Source organism: Aplosporella prunicola (genome assembly GCF_010093885.1).
Source record: "Aplosporella prunicola CBS 121167 unplaced genomic scaffold K452scaffold_17, whole genome shotgun sequence".
In the NCBI taxonomy this organism is placed as follows: domain Eukaryota; kingdom Fungi; phylum Ascomycota; class Dothideomycetes; order Botryosphaeriales; family Aplosporellaceae; genus Aplosporella; species Aplosporella prunicola.
In genome coordinates this window covers 211127-233425 of record NW_022983545.1, presented here as the reverse complement: position 1 = coordinate 233425, position 22299 = coordinate 211127, and the positions used below count along the sequence as shown (strand labels likewise).

General features: G+C 54.9%; 7 protein-coding genes across 7 annotated transcripts; 3 read left to right on the top strand and 4 right to left on the bottom strand.

The window, feature by feature from the left end:
• Positions 1-30: 30 nt before the first annotated feature.
• Positions 31-1963, bottom strand: K452DRAFT_288952 (uncharacterized protein). The gene has a single exon (XM_033540753.1). The coding sequence runs from the start codon at positions 1696-1698 to the stop codon at positions 229-231; it is 1470 nt and encodes a 489-aa protein (XP_033395898.1). The 5' UTR covers positions 1699-1963; the 3' UTR covers positions 31-228.
• A 255-nt stretch (positions 1964-2218) lies between these two features.
• Positions 2219-3860, bottom strand: K452DRAFT_273778 (uncharacterized protein). Its single transcript, XM_033539161.1, has 2 exons — positions 3496-3860; positions 2219-3445 (listed from the first exon to the last, which is right to left on the bottom strand). The coding sequence occupies exons 1-2, from the start codon at positions 3607-3609 to the stop codon at positions 2522-2524; spliced, it is 1038 nt and encodes a 345-aa protein (XP_033395897.1). The 5' UTR covers positions 3610-3860; the 3' UTR covers positions 2219-2521.
• Positions 3861-4986: 1126 nt separating this feature from the next.
• Positions 4987-6498, top strand: K452DRAFT_319727 (uncharacterized protein). Its single transcript, XM_033544262.1, has one exon. The coding sequence runs from the start codon at positions 5144-5146 to the stop codon at positions 6428-6430; it is 1287 nt and encodes a 428-aa protein (XP_033395896.1). The 5' UTR covers positions 4987-5143; the 3' UTR covers positions 6431-6498.
• Positions 6499-6655: 157 nt separating this feature from the next.
• Positions 6656-7530, bottom strand: K452DRAFT_299572 (uncharacterized protein; the record flags this gene model as incomplete). The annotated part of the gene is made up of 2 exons (XM_033542241.1): positions 6656-6721; positions 6778-7530. 2 exons carry the CDS (start codon positions 7528-7530, stop codon positions 6656-6658), a joined length of 819 nt encoding a protein of 272 aa, XP_033395895.1.
• Positions 7531-9411: 1881 nt separating this feature from the next.
• On the top strand, positions 9412-12035 carry K452DRAFT_288947 (uncharacterized protein). The gene has a single exon (XM_033540752.1). It carries the CDS (start codon positions 9459-9461, stop codon positions 12015-12017), a length of 2559 nt encoding a protein of 852 aa, XP_033395894.1. The 5' UTR covers positions 9412-9458; the 3' UTR covers positions 12018-12035.
• A 2965-nt stretch (positions 12036-15000) lies between these two features.
• On the top strand, positions 15001-17131 carry K452DRAFT_335247 (uncharacterized protein; the record flags this gene model as incomplete). Its single annotated transcript, XM_033545221.1, is given in 2 exon segments — positions 15001-16196; positions 16212-17131. Coding segments are annotated over 2 exon segments (1908 nt in total), but the record flags the coding sequence as incomplete, so codon positions are not given.
• Positions 17132-18918: 1787 nt separating this feature from the next.
• K452DRAFT_273769 (uncharacterized protein) lies at positions 18919-20055 on the bottom strand (the record flags this gene model as incomplete). Its single annotated transcript, XM_033539160.1, has 2 exons — positions 19375-20055; positions 18919-19323 (listed from the first exon to the last, which is right to left on the bottom strand). Exons 1-2 carry the CDS (start codon positions 20047-20049, stop codon positions 18919-18921), a joined length of 1080 nt encoding a protein of 359 aa, XP_033395892.1. The 5' UTR covers positions 20050-20055.
• Between the last annotated feature and the right edge of the window lie 2244 nt (positions 20056-22299).

The following is a 22299-nucleotide window of genomic DNA, read 5'->3' as shown; positions in this document are numbered from 1 at the left end:
TGACGCCACTCATTGGTGCACGGATGTGCCCTCAATGGATTGAATAGCATTTAAATAAAGGATTTAGATAGCATCTACTTATGTGTATATCAAAACCGAATGTGCAACTCTTAAGCTATATACCAATCAGCTCGCAGCATCATGGCTCCAAGGCTAGCCTATCCTCTCACCTCCGTCCAATGGCTCTATTTTCAAGCACCTACGCCTCCACCTCTTGTGAAATTAGGTTTACGTTGACACGCGATACATCTGCAGCCCCGTCTTGATATCCCCAAACCTCGCCTGCCAGATATCCGAGATGTAGTTTCTGCGGGGGCGCCACTGGCCGCGATCACCAGCTCTGGGCAAGTCGTTCTCAGCCCTCTTCATGTACGTCGAGCTCAAGTTCAAGAGAGGCAGCCTTCCCAGCGTTTCCGGGTCTTGGAGGCGCGGCACGCACGCAGACATGCCGCCGGAGCGCATGGTGTTGATCAGACGAGTGGCGAGCCGCGCTGTCGCGTCGGCGCCCAGCGTCCAGCTGGCGTTGGCGTAGCCCAGCACGAAGACCGCGTTCGGCACGTCTTGCAGCATCACGCCCTTCCAGAAGAACTTGTCCGAGGGCTTTATCGCTTCGCCGTCGACGCTCAGCGTGACCCCGCCCGCGAACTGAACCTTCAAGCCTGTGGCGGTGATGATGACGTCGGTGTTGAGAGTCTGGCCCGTTTCAAGCTCGATGCTGGACTCTGTGACGTTCTTGATCGAGCCGGTGGCGATGTCCGCTTTGCCATCCCGTAGGACCTTGTAAAAGTCGCCGTCTGGACAGACGCAAAGCCTCTGGTCCCAGGGCGAATAAGCAGGTTCAAAGTGCGGGTCGTGAGGAATGTTCTTAGGCAGCTGTTCAACCGTACGCTTTCTAATTATGTCCCTTGCCTTGATGGGAAACGTTTGGCAAAAAAGATAGAAAAGCCAGGCCATTATAAGATGACGCCAACGGATGAGCTTGAAGGCAATCCAGTCGGGAAACAGTACGTGGAGGGCATCGTTCAAGGGCGAGATTAGAGGACGTGAAAGGATGTAGCTTGGCGAGCGCTGCAGCATCGTGACATGCTTGGCCTTTTCAGCAAGGTTTGGCAGAAGGGTAACAGCGGTGGCGCCGCTCCCAATGATGACCATATTCTTTCCTGCGTAATCGAGATCCTCTGGCCAGAACTGGGGATGCACGATTGTGCCCTTGAAGTTCTCCAACCCGGGGATGACGGCGGGGAGAGGCTCCTGATAGTCGTAGTACCCGGTACCCATGATGAGAAAACGGCTATTGAAGATTTTCTTCTCGCCATTGGCCTCAAGTGAAAGCTGCCAGCGCTGCACATCAGAAGACCAATTGGCGGCACGCAGTTTGTGCTGGAATTTGATATGCTGGTCGATACCGTGGATGGCCGCAGTTTCCTGCATGTACTTCTGGATGGAAGCGCCATCTGCTATGCTCCTTTGCTCGCTCCATGGGCGCCATGAGAAACCAAAGGTATGCAAGTCAGAATCCGAGCGGATGCCCGGGTACCTGAACAAGTCCCAGGTTCCTCCTATGGCATCGCGGGCTTCCAGGATCGCGTAGGTAGTGCCTTCTGGCAGCTCCGACTGCACGCGGTAGGCAGCATTGATCCCAGAGATGCCGGCGCCGACAATAACGACGTCGAAGTCGGTGCTTGAAGACTTCTCCATGGATGAGACTGGGCGTTGAGGGAGGCGACTCCCAAGTATAAATTCAGATGATAGAGATAAGCGAGACGGGAAGGTGCAATTTAAGGGTCTCCTGCGCGTTGCGCCACTGGTGCCAAAAGAAAGCACGGCAAGGCAAAACGGTGCTCCGTTAGCGCTTTAAGAAGCAATTCACAACGCAGGGAGGCCTGAAAGCGCGCCGTGAAATCACGCATGCTCCACCTTGTCTTCCGGTCGAGCGCAAGGCGGTGCCAGCCCTGTAACCCTGTTAGGGAAAACGGCCAGCAGCACGGAAATCCGGGGCAGAGGCGAATAAAGAAAGTAGTACAAATACATACAGACAAATCGTCTAGGCATATTTCCTCATATTTCAAAGCCAATGCAAGTCTTCTGCTTGCGGCCTGATACAGCCGCATAATCAGCTGGCTGTCATCTGTCATCTGTGCTCTCACATCACGACAGCTGGCCCCCCGTACGGAGCAGCTAACTGTTGCGTCAGTCTCGGGAGCATCGACATCCGACACGGCCGAGTTGCTGTTATTGTAAAAGACAGTCGATCTATCCACGTGGAGTGTTACTTGGAACTCGCCTTGCGACACACCGCCATGGTGTAGGAGTAGTACTGTCACTCCCGAGTGTTCAGTACCCGCGTGCACACCTAGTTGTTGACCAACAATTGCCCCGCCAAACTGTATCACAAACAACCACGATTCCCAATCATCAATGGGTATCCGCTCTTCTATTAAAAACCTCTATCTTCGGCCTCCGAGAACGCCATTTCATGCTCTCATGCAGATGGCGTGACTAATCTAAACTACGTCTGCGCTTATTTGCTGCGCTTGTAGATCTTCCTGAGGAACTCCTCAAAGACCTCCTTCTTCAGGCCCTCGGACTCGTCGATCTTGGAGATCAGGTCCCTGATCTCGCCGACACGGCTCTCCTCGTACTCCTGGTACACCTTCTCGAGCTGAAGCTCGTTGTACAACTCCTTGACGCGGGCCTCGCAGGCCTGGTCCTTGCGGCCATAATTCTCCTCAAGCACCTTGCGCTGCTCGGGGCTGGCACGCTTGAGCGCCTGGTTGACGAGCCAAGAGCACTTGTTGTCCTGGATGTCGGTGCCAATCTTACCCAGGGTCTCGGGGTCGGCGAAGTTGTCGAGGTAGTCGTCCTGAACCTGGAAGTACTCACCCATGGGGATGAGAATGTCACGCGCAGTCTGCAGGTTCTTGGGCGTCGCCTTGTCGCAGAAGTACAGCGCCAGCGCGACGGGCAGGTAGAAGCTGTAGTAGGCGGTCTTGTAGATGACAATGAAGGTGTACTTCTCCAGACTGAAGTTGTCCAAATCCACCTTGTCCTCGGGCGCAGTGATCAGATCACAGGCCTGGCCCAGCTCGGTCTGGAAAGTGACCTCGTGGAAGAGCTCCATCAGGTCGACGTAGTTCTTGTTCTGGCGGAAGTACTTCTTGAGAAGCAGGAATATGGCAGCCTCGAGCATGAAGGCGTCGTTGATAGCAATCATGCCAACCTCGGGCATCAGGTACCAGCAAGGGCTGCCACGACGCGTCTTGGACGAGTCCATGATGTCGTCCGAGACGAGGAAGAAGGCCTGGAGAAGCTCAATCATCCATCCCAGCGTCGCCGAGTTGAAGTACTCGTCCTTGGAGAGGTCGCGGCCGAGGAGGAGGCTCGACGTGTCGACGACGGACATGCCACGGTTGTATTTCCCGCCGACGGTGTTGTGGTTGAGGTTCTGTGAGACCTGTCAGCGCGGCTGTGATTTGCACACATTGACCAACGTACCTTCTTGAACCACTCGAGCGCATTGTCGGGAAGGTTGTACTGCCTGCAATGGTCGAGCACATCCTCGACCAATTGCGGGAAAACGGTCTCGAACTCCTTGCGAGTAGTGGGCATTTTGAAAAACTGTTACCGGAAGGCGAGCTGCGGCTGAGGAAGGAGGAGAAGGAGGAGAGAGCGATTGTGAATGCGGCACAACTGAGTAATCTTCAACAATGCTACCACGGAAGGAGGGGGGATGATCCCCAGGGGCCCGTGCCGCAAACTCCCGCGGCCCACCAGCTCAAGGTTGGGACCGAATTTGGCCGGCGCGACTTGTGTTTACTTACAACTCGGGAACGCCAAGGCAGTTTTCCTCGCCAACTTCATGCGCGCGCAACTATGACCTGTCTTTCTAAGGCTGACAGAGCACATGCTCCCCTACAGGCTGTCGTCATTGCGTGCGCGGAATGCTGCCTCTAGTAATCGGCCAAGTGGTAAGCCGCGCTCTCTTTCCTCTCCCAGTCAAACCAGGGCTCACACTGCTCAGGGCCGTCAAGCTGCCGAATTTCTTCTAAAAACTTGACCTAACGTATAACGCATGGCCCAGATACCGATGTCGATGCGCCCGTCTCCAACTCCTTCCTGTCAAAGAACCATACCCTTAAACCCGGTCGAATTTCAGCTAGGAGCCAAGGAGCTTCCTTCTCGCCAAAACCTACCTTGACACCGCGAATATGATCGCTGCGCATATATTATACCGCCAGGTATCGACTCCACCGTGTTGATAGCGACATCAGCATCTTCGCGATCTCAGCCCAGCAAGCCGTCGCAGAAGGCAAGGCCAAGGTCACAGCCACCTCAAAGCCAATACCCGTATTTGTAGACCGCTCGTTTTATTCAGCCTTAGCCAATCTCCGTACCAGGAGTGGTATGCCAAGTATATCGCGGGAGATGCGCCGCGCGCATGGAACCGTGGGACCTTTGTCTGGCGCAGTAGGATGGGCCGGAGCCCAATGTCTTGGATGATCAGGCCAAAGTGAGCGAGTGGCTGGGCTTAGGCTGGGCTTGGGCGTGACGCCCACGACGTTTCAAGGCGTACATGTGGATGGCGCGCTTAGTCTTCTTCAACAAAGACTATGAGCACATGAGTTGGTGCAGGACGTGGTGCAGAGGGACACTGGGGCGCGGCTGGGGAGGTAGAGGCAGAGAAGAGCGATCGAGGAAGTAGAGTGGATGTTCGGTAGTCAGACGTAGCGCGGTGCGTGCAATTCCGGACGAGCCGCAGAGGCTTCCCGTATGGTGCTGACGGTCATCAGGCCGCACATGACAGGCGGGGGTCGTTCCGCGGGCTCCCGCTGGTGGCGTAGAGAGAGAAGTTGGTGGCGGGCAGCCAAGCAGCTGGGTGGACCCTGAGATCGCGAATCGCAATCACAGACCAAGGGTTTTTTCGATGACGCACTGCGGAGATCTTGTTTATATAGCAGGGCTTACGACGACAAGCAGGCTGCCGAGTCCGCCTCCGCGTCTATATTGAACGGGCCCCCAGCGTGTCCAAATTGTCGGCGCTCTTCATTTCCAAACCCGTCGACCTACGTCATCGGCCTGCATGCATGCTCACGACTCACTAAAAGCCAGGGTCTGCTAAACACGCCCGCCTCCCCGACAAACCATGGCCGCTTCCTCTACAGAAACTACTGATGGCAGCTTGACCGTCACCCACGAAACCCGCCGCACCGCCTACACGACCTTTCTGCACTTGCTTGTCCGGCCTCTCCGTGGCATCATCCTTAAACCGCCGCCGCCATTTCCAAAAGGCAGTCCGCGCCTGACACCGCATCACAGCGTGAAGAACACCTGCAACGTCACTGAGCGCCGCGTTGCTGAGTTCTGGGTGTACGACGTGGAAACGCGCATTGGCGATACCGCCACCAAGACGCCCACCACCAACGACAATGCCGCAGCCACTGCTCCGTCCTCGTCAAGCAATACCGCCGCCGACTCAACCTCACCACTGCCCTCTACCCGCTCCCGCCGGCGCGTCATCTACATAGCAGGCGGGTCATGGCGCGCGCCACCGGAGCCGCAGCACTGGCGGCTGGCAGCCAAGATCGCCTCAACAGTACCAGACACAATCGTCACGATCATCAGCCCGCCGCTCGCGCCGAACGAGACAGCCCCGGACGTGTTCCCCCGCCTGCTGACCTTCTATGACGAAATCATGCACGAGGCGGAACAGAACGGCGAGCGCGTCGTCTGGGCCGGGGACTCGAGCGGGGGGAACCTGGTGCTGGGGATAGTGGGGGAGGCGCTGGGGCGAGGAGAGGGGGGCACAGCAGACCGGGAAGAGAAGGAAGAGGAGGCGCGAGGCGAGAAAGGCGAGAAAGGGGAAAGCAGCAGCAGGCGCACAAGCGGCAATGGAGCAGTGCGCGCGCCCGCCGCCCTCCTCCTCATCAGCCCCAGCGTCGACGCCCGCCGCACCAACCCCGCCATCGCGGCCATCGAGCGCAAAGACCCGATCCTCGACCCCGACGGCAGCCGGCGCATGGCAGCCGACTGGGCCGGGACCTGGGGGCTCGACGACCCGCGCATCAGCCCCTCGGCCGCCATTCCGGCTGCGTCGGCTGCTTCGACCGGCGCGCCCACGCCTAACAACGTGACTGCTGGCGGCGAAGCCAAGGCCGAGCACACGCCCGAGCATGCCCGCAGACGCTTCCCGGATCTGCCCGCCTTGCTGACTAGGCACGATATCCCCGTCCATGGCGTCACGGCTGGCTACGACATTCTGGCGCCGGATGCGCTGGCGCTGCGGCATTGGTTTGGCGAGAGGGGCGTGCGTGGGCGCTGGCTGCATTGGGAGCGCCAGATGCACTGTTTCCTGCTCGCGGCGCCGTATAAGCTGTCGGAGGGCATGGAGGGGCTGAGGTGGGTGCTGCGGGTTTTGGAGGAGAGCACGTAGGTGAGTTGGCGAGGGTGTGTGTGATACCCTGCTTTTTGTGCGCGTGTTTTGCTATGGGGCGACCGGACTGTATTATATTGATGTATTTTCTCTATAGAGAAGAATTAGACTAATGTAAAAAACACTACGGATACAGCGTGCGCCCAACGCACTGAATACTACACTTTTGATCAAGCTACCTCTTCGGTGCTCGCTTGCTCACTCACTCACTCTTCACCTACCTACTCACCACAGGAACGGAATCAACGTCCTCGGCGTCCGTTGCTGAAAGTCCTGCCACGCCTGACCGTACTAATAATTCACAGCGTCAGTTAAAAGCCCACAACACAACAAGCGGGCACACATACCTTGGCGGCACAATACCTCTCCAGAATTGGCACCGCGCGCGTCGAGAAATCCCAGACAAAAAAGCTGCCCACAAACGCGCCCCACGCCCAGCCCGCACCCGCAAGCGCATAGCCCGCGCGCCAAAGCGTATACCCACCATAATTAACATGCCTGGCCAAGCTCCACAAGCCGCCCGTAAACGGCTTTCCGGCGTTCTTCGAACTAGCCTTGAACCCCGCGCGCTGCACCTCGGACCACCACTCCAGCGCCAACCCAACCGCATACAGCGCGCCGCCCGCGACTAGCGGCGCAGGCGGAAACGCCGTCCCGGGCGCGCTGGCGGACAGCGCCGCGCACGTGAACGCCAGCGCGTTGACGCTGTTGCTGACGCTGTTGAAGAGCGCGACTTCCACTGCTGCGGAGGCGGGCATCTCTTCGAGGGATATCATGCCTGCCCAGTAGATCTGCTTGGCGGCGCTGCCGACGGCCATGCCGAGTAGTGCGAGCCGGTACGGGCTTAGCCCGAAGGAGTCGATGACCGCGAGCCCGGTGGTTGTGGGGAGCCCCGGCGTGTGCGTCCGTAGGCCCAGCGCGTGTGGGATGCTGGATAGTGTGCCGTGCGCTAGGATGCTGTATTGCAGCAGTGGGTCGAGCGCGCGCAGCACGATGAATATGCTCCGTCCTACTGGGGTCGGCCGCCGCGTGCCTCGCGATATGAGATCGACGTTGCGGGAGTGGAACCAGCCGGGGAGGGAGAGGGAGGGGAGCGGCATTGCTGCTGTTGTTTGCTGTTGTTTGCTGTTGGAGTTGCTGCGGTGGATGAGGAGGAAGAGCTACGTCAGGTACGGTAGGCCTTGAGCAGGCAGGTAGGTAGGTAGGCGTCGGAGCAAGCAGCTAGAGTAGGAGCAGCTCTCTCCAGCTTGAGCGCGCGGGCAGGCGCGCCCATTTTGAGTGCGCAAAAAGCCAAAGCCAAAGCACGGCTCCTGACGTAAGGACGATTGCGCGGTCTATCCGCTTAGGGGTAGTTTGTAGAACGCGACGCAAAGGTAAATCGGATGCGGATGCGGTGCTACCCGCGATGCGCTTGATCGCCGGCCATTGGCGCGATGCGGGCCTCCCCTGCGCGTATCCGATCGCGCCCGCCGAATCAGAGCAAGGCTGTCACCGGTCAGGTGAAGCGGCTGCTGCTGCTGTAGTGGCCCGCTTTTTGCGCGCTGCTTGCTGCGAGAAGGATTGCGTCTGTGCGAAAAACACCACGTTTTCCCTGCAGAGTGACTGTTGTATGGTTTGTGTAGAGGTGTTTTTGGGAGTCGCTCTATCTGCTTGTCGCGGCACGTGATGGCGTGTGGCACTTGGACAAAGCACGCGTGATGCCCCGCCGCTTTGTTCTTTGCTACCGAATACTACCAACATACTACCAACATACTACCAACTTACTACCAACTTACTACTGTTCATCCCAATCGCTAACAACCTATCGCTAACATTGCGCACACTTTCAATTATGGCTTGCGCTTGCCTTCTCTAGTATATATATCCACCACCTCTTCTGCTCAGCTGCTGCCATGACACCCGCCCATTTCCTATCCCTATACTCCAATTGCTTGCTCAACTACGTCTCTATATACCCATAATGCCTCTCAGCTTCACCACCATATGCGACCTTTTCCAATCCCTGGAAGACATTGAATGCAGAGACCCGCCCTACTTGCGGGACCGCAAGCTAACGCGCACGCGCGCAGCTGTCGAGACGTGGTTCCGCAAGCACCGGGCGACACTGGACAAAGAAAGCACCGACGGGGCCGCCGTCCTCTCGACGCTCTTCCCTGAGCGCCGCACCGACCGCGTATACGACATAGGGGCGGCGCGATTGCAAGGCCTGGTCGCCCGCTGCCTGAACTTCACCCTGGTCAAGACAAACGAGCTCAAAGCTTGGCAGTCGCCCGGCAATGGCGACCTCAGCGCCTGCCTCGAGCGCTTGCAGAGGGTCCATGATGCTGCGCCGCTGCCGGGGCCGACGCCCTCGGTTGAGGAGATTGACGCCGCGCTGCAGGCCGTGGCGTCCCGCTGCAGGTTTTCGAGCCCTGAGGTGCGGAGACACAAGGCTGCTGAGACCCCTGTGGAGATTCTTAGCCCGGTATTCAAACGGCTTCACTCGAGGGAAGCTAAGTAGCTGGTAAGAGTTATATTGAAGGACTTTGGGCGCGTCGTCCTCGACGAGAAGCTCGTCCTCAGCCAATTCCATTTTATGCTCCCGTCTTTGCTTTGCTTTCAAAACGACTACGCTGCTACAATGACTTTGCTTAGAGGGAAACTAAAGCACTACCCCCCTAATCCCGATCCTCAATCACGAAAGGTTTTTCTGAAAGATGCGGCGCAACACCTGAAGCCTCAGATCGGTGTCAAGATCGGACGGCCCACTTGGCACAAAGCTCGTTCAATTGACAACTGTCTCCAAATGGCTGGCAGGCAAGAATGGGTCATTGAGCGCAAGTACGACGGAGAGTTTTGCGAAATTCATGTTGACCTCACAAAGCACGCTTCCGCAGACCAGTCAAACGCGCAATACATCAAGATTTTTTCCAAGAACGGGAGAGACTCTACGCAGGATAGAAGCGCCCTCGAGAAAGTAATTCGTTCTTGTCTAAGGATCGGAAAGCCTGACTGCAGGTTCCGGGAGAAGTGCATCTTGCTCGGGGAAATGGTCGTATATAGCGATCGGGAGAGAAAGGTGCTCGAGTTCCACAAGCTCCGAAGGCACGTTTCCCGAGCTGGCTCCTTCTTAGGCGCCAACAAGGCCTCTCAGGACGATCCGGACGAGCACCTTGCCATTTTCTTCTTCGACGTCCTGCTCCTGGATGACGAGGTCACGATGGGTATGCCGCACACCAAGCGAAGAGCACGCCTTGCGGAGGTCCTCACCAAGATTCCCGGCAGAGCCTTGACTACAGAGTGGATGAAGTTCGATTTCTCTGACCGCGAGGCTAAGAATAAACTCATTACGCAGTTCGCTGCTGCCCTCAGCTACCGCTGCGAAGGCCTCATCCTCAAACCAAATGCCCCTTTCTTCTCTCTTTCTGAACACGGACCAGACGACTGGCACAATGCATTCATCAAGCTCAAAAAGGACTACATGACGGAAATGGGCGGAGAGCGCGATGTAGCTGACTTTGCAATCGTCGGAGCTAGCTATGAGGTGAAACAAGCCCAGAAGTGCATTTTATCCAAAACTCGCTGGACAAATTTCTATCTAGGCTGCCTGGTCAACAAAGAAGAAGTTTTTCGTTTCCAGAATCGACCGACCTTCAAGCTCGTGGGGATAATTAAAAAAGACCGCTGCATCCCGGACAGAGAGCTCAAGTACCTTAATGACCACGGCGTTTTCCGCTCCGAGGATTACAACCCTGCCATGTCCTGCGATGCGTTTCACCTCGAACTAGGCAGCAATTCTGCGCCGAAGGTCCTTTTCAAGAAACCTTTCGTGGCTGAAGTCGGCAGCGCGTACGAGAAGCCCCCGAATGAGGATTTCTTCATGTTGCGCCACCCTCGCATACTCAGAATCCATGCCGATCGTACGTGGAAGGAGTGCATCACCATGGATGAGCTGCGCCAGATGGCCGACGAGGCGAGGAATGCTCCGCCGGAGGGCGAGTCGCAGCACATGAAGGCGACAGTGGAGATGCTGGTGGGGAAGTTGCGGAAGAAAGCTGAGCGAAGGGGAGGAGACAGCTTACGAATGACGACACCGCGAAGCTCGTCCATTGCCATCAGCCCGCTCCTGGTGCAGAAATCGGGCAAGGAGAACGCATCGGTTGCAGAGCGGGAGAATGGCAACAGTTCGAAACTGACGACGCCCAGAAGCGCGCTTAACAGCACTAGTAGCCCGTTCCTGGTGCGGAAAGCGGTGCCCCTCACATCGCCCGTGGCAAGGCTTCCTACCAAAAGGAAGTATGCGTCCGATGAGACGCAAGACTCGCGGCAGACGACGCCGCGGTCCGTCGCTACTACTGTCAGTCCGTCTGCGCTGAGGATCATGGACGAGAACCATATTTGGGCTTGCTCGCCGCTGGATTTGGTAGGCAGGGCTGCGCTGGCGGAGGTGCGCACGCAGAAAGAGGTAACGCCCATGTCAGACTTATCGACGCAGTTCACCAGCACTATTGTGACTCCGCGGAGTGGCGCGAGGATACCGCTGGCGAGTATATCGCCCCCGAGAGTGGCAGCGAGGGAGCGCCGCGGTCCGCTACGCCAGAAGTCGCCGCTGGGTGAACCTGTCCAACCCCTTACAAGTGTGCGAAGGTCTTCGGCTCGCCCAGCTCTAGTGCGAGTAGACACAGTTAAGCCCACGGACGAAGCCGTAAGTAAGCCAGCCACATCAGCGCCAGGGAAAGAAACTACGACCGCAGCAGCAGCACGGCCCGCAGTCTGGAAAATGCAGCGCATAGACACGATGGACCCGTTAGACGCACAAGACGAAGACCGCGTGCGCGTGCTCACTAAGAGACGGGGACCGAGGACTTCGCAAGCGGACACGGCACCCGGGGACGGAGCCATTCGGCCTGCACGGCAGGACGTTTCTGGTGGTGTAGTTCCTGCGGAGCCGGAGCTGGTGCATGTGAATTGGTGCCCGTTGCCCACTCCTCCTAGTCCGGATGATCAGCGTAAACGCGTGCCTCGCGCGCAGCTTGCAGAAGCACATATGCCCAAACCTGTTCTCAAGCCCGCTGCGATCTCGACTCCGCCCATGTCTTCACCACAAGACGCAGATGCAGACGCAGACGCAGACGCTGCGAACCAGGCGCCAGTATCCTCCACAGCGCTGCCGCCGCCGCCGACTTACCCGCGCGCAAGGGGGGCGCGCCCAAACTCTCTCAAGCACCGCGCCATTGACGATTTCGACGTCGGCCTCTCACCGCGCAGGAAACTGTTCTGCTACGAGCCTGGCGCTGTAGAGCAACAAGCCGCCTTCTCCTGCCTCCCATCCGCCCACCCACCGTCCCACCACCCGCCCCAACTCCGCCAAACCCTTTCCTTCAGCGCGATTCTCTCCCTCTCCTCCGCACCAGACCCGTCCCCACTTCCCACGACCACAACCACCACAGCAACAACGACCAACCTCAACGTCCGTCCCAAGCTGCTCACCACCCCCTCAGCACGCACCTATGACCTCGCGTCCAACAGTCTTCCTCGCGCCCTCGCTCCGTCAACACACGCGCCTAACGACGCTCCTGCACGCCGCCGGCGCGGCGCTCGTGCCTAGTCTTGCGCACTGGTCGCACGAGACGAGAGAGCGCCTGCCCGGCTTCGAGACGCAGGGGAGCGTCGTCCCTGAGAGTCAGGCGTGGAAGGGGGCGGGGCGGGTCGTGCTTGTTGAGTCGGAGGTTGCGGCTGGGAGGGGGAGGGGGGTGATGGTGATGTTTTTTTCGTTACGAATTTATCAGCCCCTCACTGTCCCCCCCCGCAATAGGAAGCCTATACAGGCTCCTGTTGCGGGGGGGGGGGTGAGGGGGTAGGGGGGAGGAGAGATGGCGTTGTGGTGGAGTTTTTTGATTGGAGGGTTTTGGAGGATTTGGAGGGGGTGGATTTGCAGGGTGAGGGGGAGGGGACGACGTGCTGGGAGAGGAGGTTTTGGGGCGCGGTTTAGGTGGGTTGGGTTGGTTGGGTTGGTTAGATGGGTTGGATTGGGTGCGTGGGAGTTTGGTGACGGGAGGGGTTGGAAATTCCTTTTATTTTCTTATAGCTGTTTATTTTTTCTTCTCAGTTTATACCTTCTTCTAAGTTTAAATTTATTGCTTTTTCAGTGAGGTTCTACCACGAGGCTGCGAGGCGAGGATTTTGTTGGTGTTATTATACTATTACTTCATTGTTTTGGTAGCAGATATCTCGACGTGTGCCTACTTGAATTCTTAAACCATAGCTGGAATTGATGGAGTATGTGTCTATGTTAACTTGTCGTTCGTGACTTATTAAATAGGTAGGCTGAAGTTGGGAGGGAATATGGCTTGCTTGTTGGTGCTGAGTATTGTGGTGGTGACGGGGGTGGTTTGGATTTGTTGTGCGTTGATAGTGAGGTTTAGAATAGTGCTGGTGCAGAGGATGCTCCTCCATGCCCGTGAGAGAGGCGGAGGGACGGGAGACGGGAGACGGGGGTCCGTCTGCTCCGTAGGTACGAGGAGCAGCAGCTATTGGCCGCAAGTTCCCCGAAACCGACGCTCAAGCCCTCGAAAGCCGTAGAAAGCCGTAGAAACGCAAAGAAGGTGCACGGGCGTCTCCCCAGGCTCTCACGCGCGCGTAAACCCCATCCCACCCGCGCGAACATCTCAGCACGCCAAGGCTCGCTTGTTCTCGCTTGCGCACGCCTTCCCACCAGACACGTATATAAACCCCTCCGACCCGCGCCCCAGACGCAGTCCTTTTTCCGATCATACTTACCTTGTTGGAATCACCGTGATCAAGAAGACGGTCGATTTATCGGACTGCCCTGCATTGCACAGCGCGGTGGCGGGCCGGTATGAATCTCCTTCGGGGGCTTCACCGGCGCAATTTTTGTTGTTCTTCTTTTCCTCTTGTGAGGGAAAAGGCTTTTCATTAGGGTGCTCGCCTTGTTTTGCGGGCCTTTGAGGAAGAGTGCGTGACGTGTTGTGGGTTGCTGTATTGTCTGATGGGCCGAGTGGAGCTGGGTTGACACGTGTTGCCGGCATGCTTGGACGGCTTGCGTGGGGTGCTGCAAGGCCATGTCTGCTTGTTTGTTTGATGGCTTGCGAGAGAGCTTTGCGAGACGTGCCTGGCTGCTGGCTGCTTGTTGCATGCACGCATCCAAGGCTGCGGCCTCGTCCTGTCCCGTTTGTATTTTCACCCAGGAACGCGTTATCGCCAGTCCAGCCATCTCAACCTCACCAACCCTACCATCCTCCAGCACCACGACTAGACTAGCGCTCAAGCAAGCTTGCCTGCTCCCGCAAACGTAGACCAAACGGACCTATCACACGTACGGCCGTCTTCCGCCTCCACGCGTCTCGCACCTGCCGCTCTCGTCCTTGTGTACGGAGTAGGAAGGGGTAGGTGCAAGGGAAGCAGCGACCACGCTCATACCCCAACGCCAGAGCCAACGCCAGAGCCAGAGCAAGAGCTAACGCGCCTCGCTCGCGCTTTCCTGTGTCCGCGGATGAGGGGGCTTGCAAGAGTTGGCATGGAGGCTTGACGCAGTTGCGGTAGAAGCGCGTGGTGAAGGCTTGAGGATGCGGTCTCCGGGTCGGTTGGCGGTGGGTTGTAACAACCTAGTAGCTCATCTTCCACACAGGCGTTAGTGGTTGCGTGCGTGGGCTGGTGGCTTGCTGGCGTGATGGATAGGATGTCTTCTATGACTGTCTGGCGGGAAACGTTTGGGTCTTCGTCTTGAGTCCTCGGGTGTGTGAGAGCTTAGAGATTTGGCAGATACCGACTTCTGCTGCTTGAGCCTACGCCGTGGGTACGCATAGGCTTTCGAGAAGAAGGGAGGTTCGGCTTCCTGCTTAGAGAGACGTCACTACGTTTCTTGGACGCAGTGTCTTGAGTACTGCTAGGTATGTGGTGTTGCTTCCGTTTGTCAAATTTCTGCATTATGGCTACCCGGAATCTAGCAAAGACAACGCGGAAAAGCTTCAACACTAGATTGCGGACTGGGAATTTCAGGGCAGCACGTGGCTTGGAATCGCTACTGTTCGAATACACTGCGGTACAACAGCTCCCACTGGCTTGGTGTTGGTGGCTGCGGCCGCGTTTCTTCTCTCGTCAAACAATTCGCCGAGCAATGCAGCCACGCATGTACCAATCCCACAACGGATGCAGCTGGATGGGAAACCTGCTTCTAGGCTCTCTCTTGGCCTACCGGTCACGATGTGGGAGCCTCGCTTACTCCGTTTTCAGGACGCGTGGATGCATGCAGTGAGATGCATTGCAACCCGAGGCTGCAAGCCATTCTCAACTACCATGGATTTTATTCGCCAGTCTAATGTTATTGTACTTGATCAGCTTGTGCCACTTTTTTGGTTTAGCCAAGGTTGGTACTTTGCCTTCTTGCCTTCTTTTCCTTTTCACCCCACTTCCAAGAGAAAGAGCCCAATAGTTACGTTTCGGCGGCTGCATATTCAGCTGACACCTTCAAAGCACTGCAGCTTAGGGCTAGTATTCCCGTATGAGTATCACGCGACTACATACAGTGCAGTCGAATCGCGGGGCTGTGCTCAGCATAGGCTATATATGCTTATATGAATCCTTCATAGTCCTACTGACTTGATTGTCCTCCACTATTCATTGCAGCCTGGTCACGTGGATTCATTCAAAATTGATTATGATCATTGTACGACAACACAGCTTTGACTCGGATTCATCCTGTACCCACCTCAAATTTGGATCCACAGCCCTTGTGGGAACCTCCTACAAAGATTCAGTCGACATCGCCGTGATTCTACCATGGATCTTCCGCCAAGCTCTACTTTGCCGCCATACGAATACACCGAGCTCGAAGACGCAGCATCGTATCTGCGAATACTTCGGATTTATCCAAGCAACCAAAAAGATAGTGATATCAATTGCGAGTTTGTGGAAGTTCCTTTCGACGGCGATCAAGGATATGAGGCCTTGAGCTGGTGCTGGGGCATCCAAAAGCATGACAGACTAATAAGGGTTCATAAAGATGGAAGTGTGTTTGCCCTCAAAGTCACCTATAATTTGGAATCGGCTTTGCGAGCCATGCGCTGTAGATACAGGGAAAGATTCTTATGGGTTGACATGGTGTGCATCAACCAGGCATGCACCGCCGAGCGAAACAAGCAAGTGTCAAAAATGGATCGAATCTATGGCCAAGCCTGGGGCATCTGTATTTGGCTAGGTGAAGAGGACGAAGACAGCAAAATGGCTATATCGTTTATCAGAAACAAAGTTCTTCAGATCGGGAAACACGACGAACTGTGTGAAAACACAAAATACTATCCTCTCTGGGGCGCATTTATCAGACTGATGGGACGTCCCTGGTTCTTTCGCCGCTGGGTCATACAAGAGATTGCTTTGTCTAGGAAAGCGACGATATACTGTGGCAGGAAAAAGACATCCTGGAAAGTGTTTGCCGCGGCGGTATCCCTACTGGTGGAGGCAGAAGCAAGATCGTTCAAGCTGTCCAGATTCATAAACCCCGACAACTCTCCCGGAGGCGTCCAAGGACTGGGAGCGGTCGTCTTAGTGGAAGCCACTAGCAATCTTGTTCGCAGTTCCACGGAAGGCAACAAAGAACCTCAGCTACTCTCAAGCCTGGAGTACTTGGTTTCCAGTCTCCCAATTTTCCAAACTAGTCAACCCCGTGATGCAATATACGCGCTTCTCGCAATTGCCCAAGACACAATGGTTCAAACAAAATACCGGGAATCATCAACATCACTGGTTAGTGCTAAATCAAGCTTAAATGGTTGAACCCCATGAGTCATTAAACCAATTTCTCAGGCCTACCATGTCGACTATACGCAGCCAGTTATTGATGTATACCGGGAGTTTGTCGACTTCTCGATCAGCAATTCGGAAAAATCACGGGCCCTGGACATAATCTGCCGACCATGGGCCCCTAAATTCACTCGGAAACAAGAACGCGTTGGCTTAGAGGAACCTGATGGACAACAACTAGAATCAGAATTGGATGAAGAAGACCTATACGTCACTTTGCCATCGTGGATACGTAGTCTTAGTGAGAGTGCATTCGGAGTTTTGGCGAATCCATGGATTAAAACAGCTCCGGTTTCTACGCGGCGTATAAATGCCAATACGCTCGTGGGACTTCCTATAGCAGGCCATAGGAATTATAGCGCAGCTGGAACAGAACCCGTCACTGAATTGAAACACATGTTCAAAAAGAGGAGTAACCATCACAGCATGTTTGTGGAAGGATTCGTGCTGGACAAGGTAAAACATATGTATGAGCCTTCTAAACTGGGACATATACCACGAGCCTGGCTCAAGCATGGGAAATGGAAGAATCTTCAGAAAGACCCCCCGGAAGCGTTTTGGCGAACACTGGTTGCTGATCGAGCATCGAATGGGAGAAATCCCCCAACGTACTATCCACGGGCGTGCCGAGAATCACTTAGAAAACCGACGGGCGAAGCCTTTGATATACAACAGTTGATCAACGAAGGACCCTCCACCATCGTCGCAGAATTCCTGCGCAGGGTACAGGCCGTCATCTGGAACAGACGTCTCATCGAAACAGAAAACGAACGCTTAGGTCTTGTTCATATCGAAGTCGAAGAAGGCTATGAAATATGCATCCTTTACGGGTGCAGTGTTCCGGTGGTCCTACAAAAAGTCTTGAAGACCCAGGAGGAGATACAACAAGAACTCGATGATGACATAAACGAAGACCAACACCAGGAAAAATTTCAAGGAGCACACCTGCTGAAGCGCGCGTTGGAAAAATGGAGAACAAGAAAGTCACAAGATGAAGAAACACAGAGAGCTGAGAAACAGCACTGGAAAGCCAAAGCAACCATGGCTATGCAATTTATTGCATTGGCTCTTGTTGCATGTCCTTTACTGTACATGCTGATATTTATCCGACGATTCTACACCTTCAACTTGCTACTAGTCGCAAGCAGCATATGCCTATGGTTTGCTACCTCACCGATACAATTCCAAGAACTTCCTTCAGAAGAATCAGGCGGGAGAAGAATCCAAGGCTGGAGTTTGACATTCTCAATAGGGGTTAGGGATGCACTTCAAATTTGCATCCACATAGCCCTAATCATACGGACAAATCCATTACAGCTCATAAGAGCTATGAAAAACCTCTCAGCGACAATAGGGGTTTTCTTCCCGATGGCGCCGACAGCTTTGACCTTAGTCGGTTTGGAATGTATCGGCATACTGTTACTCTTGTTATTGGACCGATCTTGGTTCATAGACATTCGAACAAGTATAGAACCTGCACCGATGGAGGAGCCTGAAGAATCCTACTACCGATTTTGTGGAGAATGCTACGTCCATGGTATGATGAACGGCGAGGCCATCGCCTACCAGAATGAGCATGGAATCAAGGGTCAAGTGTTTGAATTGAGGTAGATGGTTACGAAATGGAGATTTTGGAACACTGAGACGGGAATGGTTTTCTTCGGTTATTGTGCAAGGCAGGGAGTTCGGAATCTCGATCTATTTCCTGACTGTAGTTCGTAGGCAATAGAGCAAAGTTTTACCAAAGACCCCGGATCATTTGCCCACCCTTTCTGGATATCTCTGCCCGCGCCAATGCGAAGTGGTTGCTATCGTGAAAAGAACACTACGAAGTGTTTGTTTTCCCTGAATAGCCAGTCAACTCCTTCCCAAATCCGAATGTGAAGCAACCGTATGGGTTCAAATACGTACAAGGAGGGAAATAGGAGACGTATAATGCGAACCATCAAATAAGAACGGCGTGGGCAAGCGTCATCAGATGCTGGTGTTGATGCACAACACTGAGATATGCTGATGATTTAATAAAATTTGGAGAAATCTGGACTTCTACTTTACTGTTTTTCGTAAATAGCTGATATTAGAGACAAGAGAGCGGGAGCTACCTTACTCCTTGTGTTCGGTGGAGATTTGCACTTTCTCCTTGCTTCTGTGGTTTTCAGTTTTCGACATCAAGCCGCAATCATACCTCTTGTCCGCGAACACTGAGCGACTGGGCCCCGAGAGGAACTGTAAACTACTGCCAAATGGTTGTAAACGTTTCTGTGTTTATCTCTCTTTGCAATGTGAGCTGTAATAGGGTAGTGTAGGAACATGCCCAATCTGCGTAGCCGTGTCATTTGCTTGCCGAGGTGCTACCCGGAGAAACCGAGCTATGAGCATATGGAACAACGTAGATGCCATGGAACATTTTCTTCTATATCCTATAGTCTTTTTCGTTGCTGTGGGCTTCCTTTGTTCTTGCGGAAATATAGTAGAAGTGTGATGGGTGTTGAAAAAGGCGTTGGAGCATGCGGCTTTTCGCACCTCACGAATTCTCTTATCCTTCAGTGCTACGTTGAGCCACCGTAAGACCACTGAAAGACAGAGAAACACAAATGGCAATCTATAGATAGATAGTAGCTGGTTATAACTCAAAATTGACATGATAAACTCTAAAATCTACGCAAAACCCAACCTCACGTATATCTACTCTACACAGCCCTCACCCTGAACCCACACTCGACCCTCCCCGTCACAACACCCGCCGTATTAACCTTGACTAAGCGATGAAACTTGTCGAACTTCGCCCTTACCTCAGGCGTCCCGATCCCCAACTGTTCCAAAATCTCCGCCACAGCCGCGTACAGGATCTCGATGCTGCCATCCTCGACCTTGACCGCGATGCCAATGGCTCCATCAGCGCCTAGCCGCCTTGTCGCCTCCGACTCCCGTATCCCGACGCCATAACACGCGTCGGCGCCCAGCTTGCCGACAACCGCGCCCTCGAACGCTGTCGCCAGCTCAGTGCAGAAACGGCCTTCTCCGCCCACGAGCTCAGAGTGCCGCGCCATAGCGTTGAAGATGCGCGCCATATCACGGGTTTGCGCGTCCAGCGCCTCGGGCACGTCTTCCTTCGCATCCACCACACCCGCTGCCCCTGCCGCCACAGCTTCCCCCGCAGCCACCGCGTCCGCCGCCCCCGCAAACCGCGCATAGCTCCGCGCAAGCGCGTGCAACGGACACGCCGGCGCGGGCAAATTGCAGCCGTCGGTGGCCCAGCTGACCTGGCCCTCGCCCTCGCGCAGCGCGCACACATCCTCAAACGCCCTCTTCACAGCCACCTGCATCGGGCTCCCCGGCAGATGATACTCTGCCTCATTGGCGCCGAGGGCGCGCGTGCCCGCCAGCATCCCCACGTGCTTTCCCGAGCAGTTATTGCACAGCGGGCCGGGCTCGAAATCTGCTTTAATCCAAGCGCGGTTGACGGCGTCGCTGAGCGGTGCGTGGCCACCGCAGCGGAGCGCGGACTCGGGGAGATCGAGCGTTGATAGCATGCGTGCTGCGCGGGCGACGTGCCGGGGCTCGCTGCTGTGTGAGGCGCAGATGAGGGCTAGGTCTGCCGGCTCAAAGTACGTGTCGAAGGCGCCGGTGCGCAGGATCGCGAGCGCTTGCGCGGGCTTGGCGGCTGAGCGGGCGAGCGTTGTCCGGCTGGGGTTGCCGACTGCGAAGAGCGTTTTGCCGGTGCTGGCGCTGACGATGGCCGCGTGGATTTGGTGCCGGTTTTCGATTATCCCGCCTCGGTCTGTGGTGACATAGTCGGTGGGGTAGGGGTTTATTGTCATGGTGACGTGACGGTGGTGGCGTTGGTGCTGATTGTTGTTGTTGTTGGATCGGACTCTGGCGACGGGGGCAGTGTCTTTTATATAAAAGTTCCTGGATTTCGCAAAAGCGCTAGTGTTGTCTCTCCATGGTGTGAAAAAAGCGGTGGCCTGTTTAGAAACAAATCGAAGCAGAAAGAAGTTTTTTATCGCTAAAGAAAAGAGTGACAAAGCCAGCGGTAGTTAAAAGAGAGTGCATTTTGGATGCGCTAATGACATATAGTTATCACCGTGCCCAGAAGTACGCTTGCTCGAAAAGGAAGTAATTTGTAGACCCACTGGCGGCGGCTACGCTAACGACTTGAGCGTTCGGCAGCTAAACCTAACCCGCCAGTATACATCACTACAGGGGCTCCACGCCCGAGTTTTCAACCACATGACACCGATCAAGAGAAGAGTGATGCCTGTATCAACTGCCACACGCTTGCTACATCGTCTTGAGTAAAGCAGAAACGTAACCTTTCCTCATGATGACTGCCATTTCCCCGAAGATTACTTGGAGCACTCACTGAAGCATTGCCACCGCCAAACAACCACAACACACATTTCCCGAATATGAGAGCATGCATTGCGCTTTTTCAAATCTATAGGAAATAGTCGACTCAGCCCCGCTCCGCACACGTCCGACAATATCTTGCATCCAACGGAAGACTCAAAATACGCCTAAGTTCCTGGTAGAAACCGTACGCACGTGGACATGTGGATGATATAGACAAGAGGCCATGCAAGCTAGGCACGATGCAGTATCGCGCTGTCACTCTCACTTCAGTACATCCATCCTGTCCTGCACACACCCAGCCTTTACCATCACATCACCCACCAACAATACAACAATTCTACTCCCTTAAACAAACCCCACGTCACACCTCTCACAGCCAGCTTAAAAAATGCACACTGTTATCTCCCCCAGTGCTCTCGCGCAATCCCAGCAGCTCAGGATACGCACCGCGACTGATTTGGGAACTGAAGCCAGTCTTAAACGAAGACGATGACGCGAAGACGATGACCGGGTGCAGCCTCAGAGATACCACCGGTAGACGCAGCGCTCGGGCTCAACTTCCCGGCTGGATCGCCTCTGGAGCCATGCTGCGCTGCACCATCTCTGAGCAAGGACGTTGGGTATTATAGCTGGTAGTTGGTGCTTGTAATCATCATCATCACCACTGCCGCTACCGTATCTACCGCGTCTGATAACTTGCTGTATCTTTAATGGGCCCGTTGCCCTCTGCGTTAGTGTACCCGTACCCAATTTCGAATTTGTTCTCAATTTCGTTCATAACTGCCCAAAATCAAGGTCTTTGGCCTGTAGACAGCTCTGCTACGAGCTTCGTTGACGGAGTCGTGGATAATACCAATGACCCGAAGTCAGCATTACTGGCATCTCGCCTGACTCCTTGCGAAGTGACGACGGATTTAGTACTCACTATTGGCTCTGATGCTGTGGTAAGTACGGGAGTGGCGGGTTGTGATGTCGATGGAGGCGGGCGTGAGAACTACCTCCCAGTGCGGTAAATGGTGCATGCAAGTGCGAGCTGTTGCTGCGCTTCCTCAGCTGGGAAAGGGGAGTGATCCATTGTTTAAAGCTTCATTTTTTCGTGCTAACTGTTCCAAGGGGAGTAATCACTGTGATGTCTGTTCGAGCCGCGATGTGGTTTTGCGGAGTAGGTGCCAGGATTCGTAGAGTGGTATTAAGGATACTGAAGACTGGAGCGAGGGCAAGGATTTTAAGGAGGAGTAATGACAGGCTAAGTAAGATATGATCTTGGTTGTAAACAGTAAAGTAGTCCTTAAGAGGTGTTGCGGCGGTTTACCTGGAATTTGGTTAGTGAGTAAGTTCCGGGTAGCCATCGGGTTTAGGCTTCTTAAGGCGCCATACCGGATTGCTTGAAGTCGCCAGCAAAGGTTTCGCCCGCCCTCCAACAGAACTTGGGGCTTGAGCCGACAAATTGCGTGGGGGTCGGGTTCCTGTGTCATACGCCAGCATAGGACAAAGCATAGTGAGCCGACTTTGTGGCTGAGCCCAGTGTTGGGTCTACGTATTGTGGAGATGACGATGTCTGTCGTTAGAAGATGGGTGGGGTGGTCAGCCTTTATGGTTAGTGATGATATGTTTCTGGATTTTATGTATAGATGTCCTTCACTTGATTTGTAAAGTGTGTGCACAATAATCCCCGGGTCGCGGTTACGAAATGATGAAGCGCCCAGGTATGAGAT

Excerpts from the sequence above, each read along its gene's own strand:
- K452DRAFT_288952 (XM_033540753.1), bottom strand. The coding sequence starts at position 1,698 with ATGGAGAAGTCTTCAAGCACCGACTTCGACGTCGTTATTGTCGGCGCC.
- K452DRAFT_273778 (XM_033539161.1), bottom strand. The coding sequence starts at position 3,609 with ATGCCCACTACTCGCAAGGAGTTCGAGACCGTTTTCCCGCAATTGGTC. Across the intron at positions 3,446-3,495 it reads CGCTCGAGTGGTTCAAGAAG|AACCTCAACCACAACACCGT; the intron begins GTACGTTGGTCA and ends CAGGTCTCACAG.
- K452DRAFT_319727 (XM_033544262.1), top strand. The coding sequence starts at position 5,144 with ATGGCCGCTTCCTCTACAGAAACTACTGATGGCAGCTTGACCGTCACC.
- K452DRAFT_288947 (XM_033540752.1), top strand. The coding sequence starts at position 9,459 with ATGGTCGTATATAGCGATCGGGAGAGAAAGGTGCTCGAGTTCCACAAG.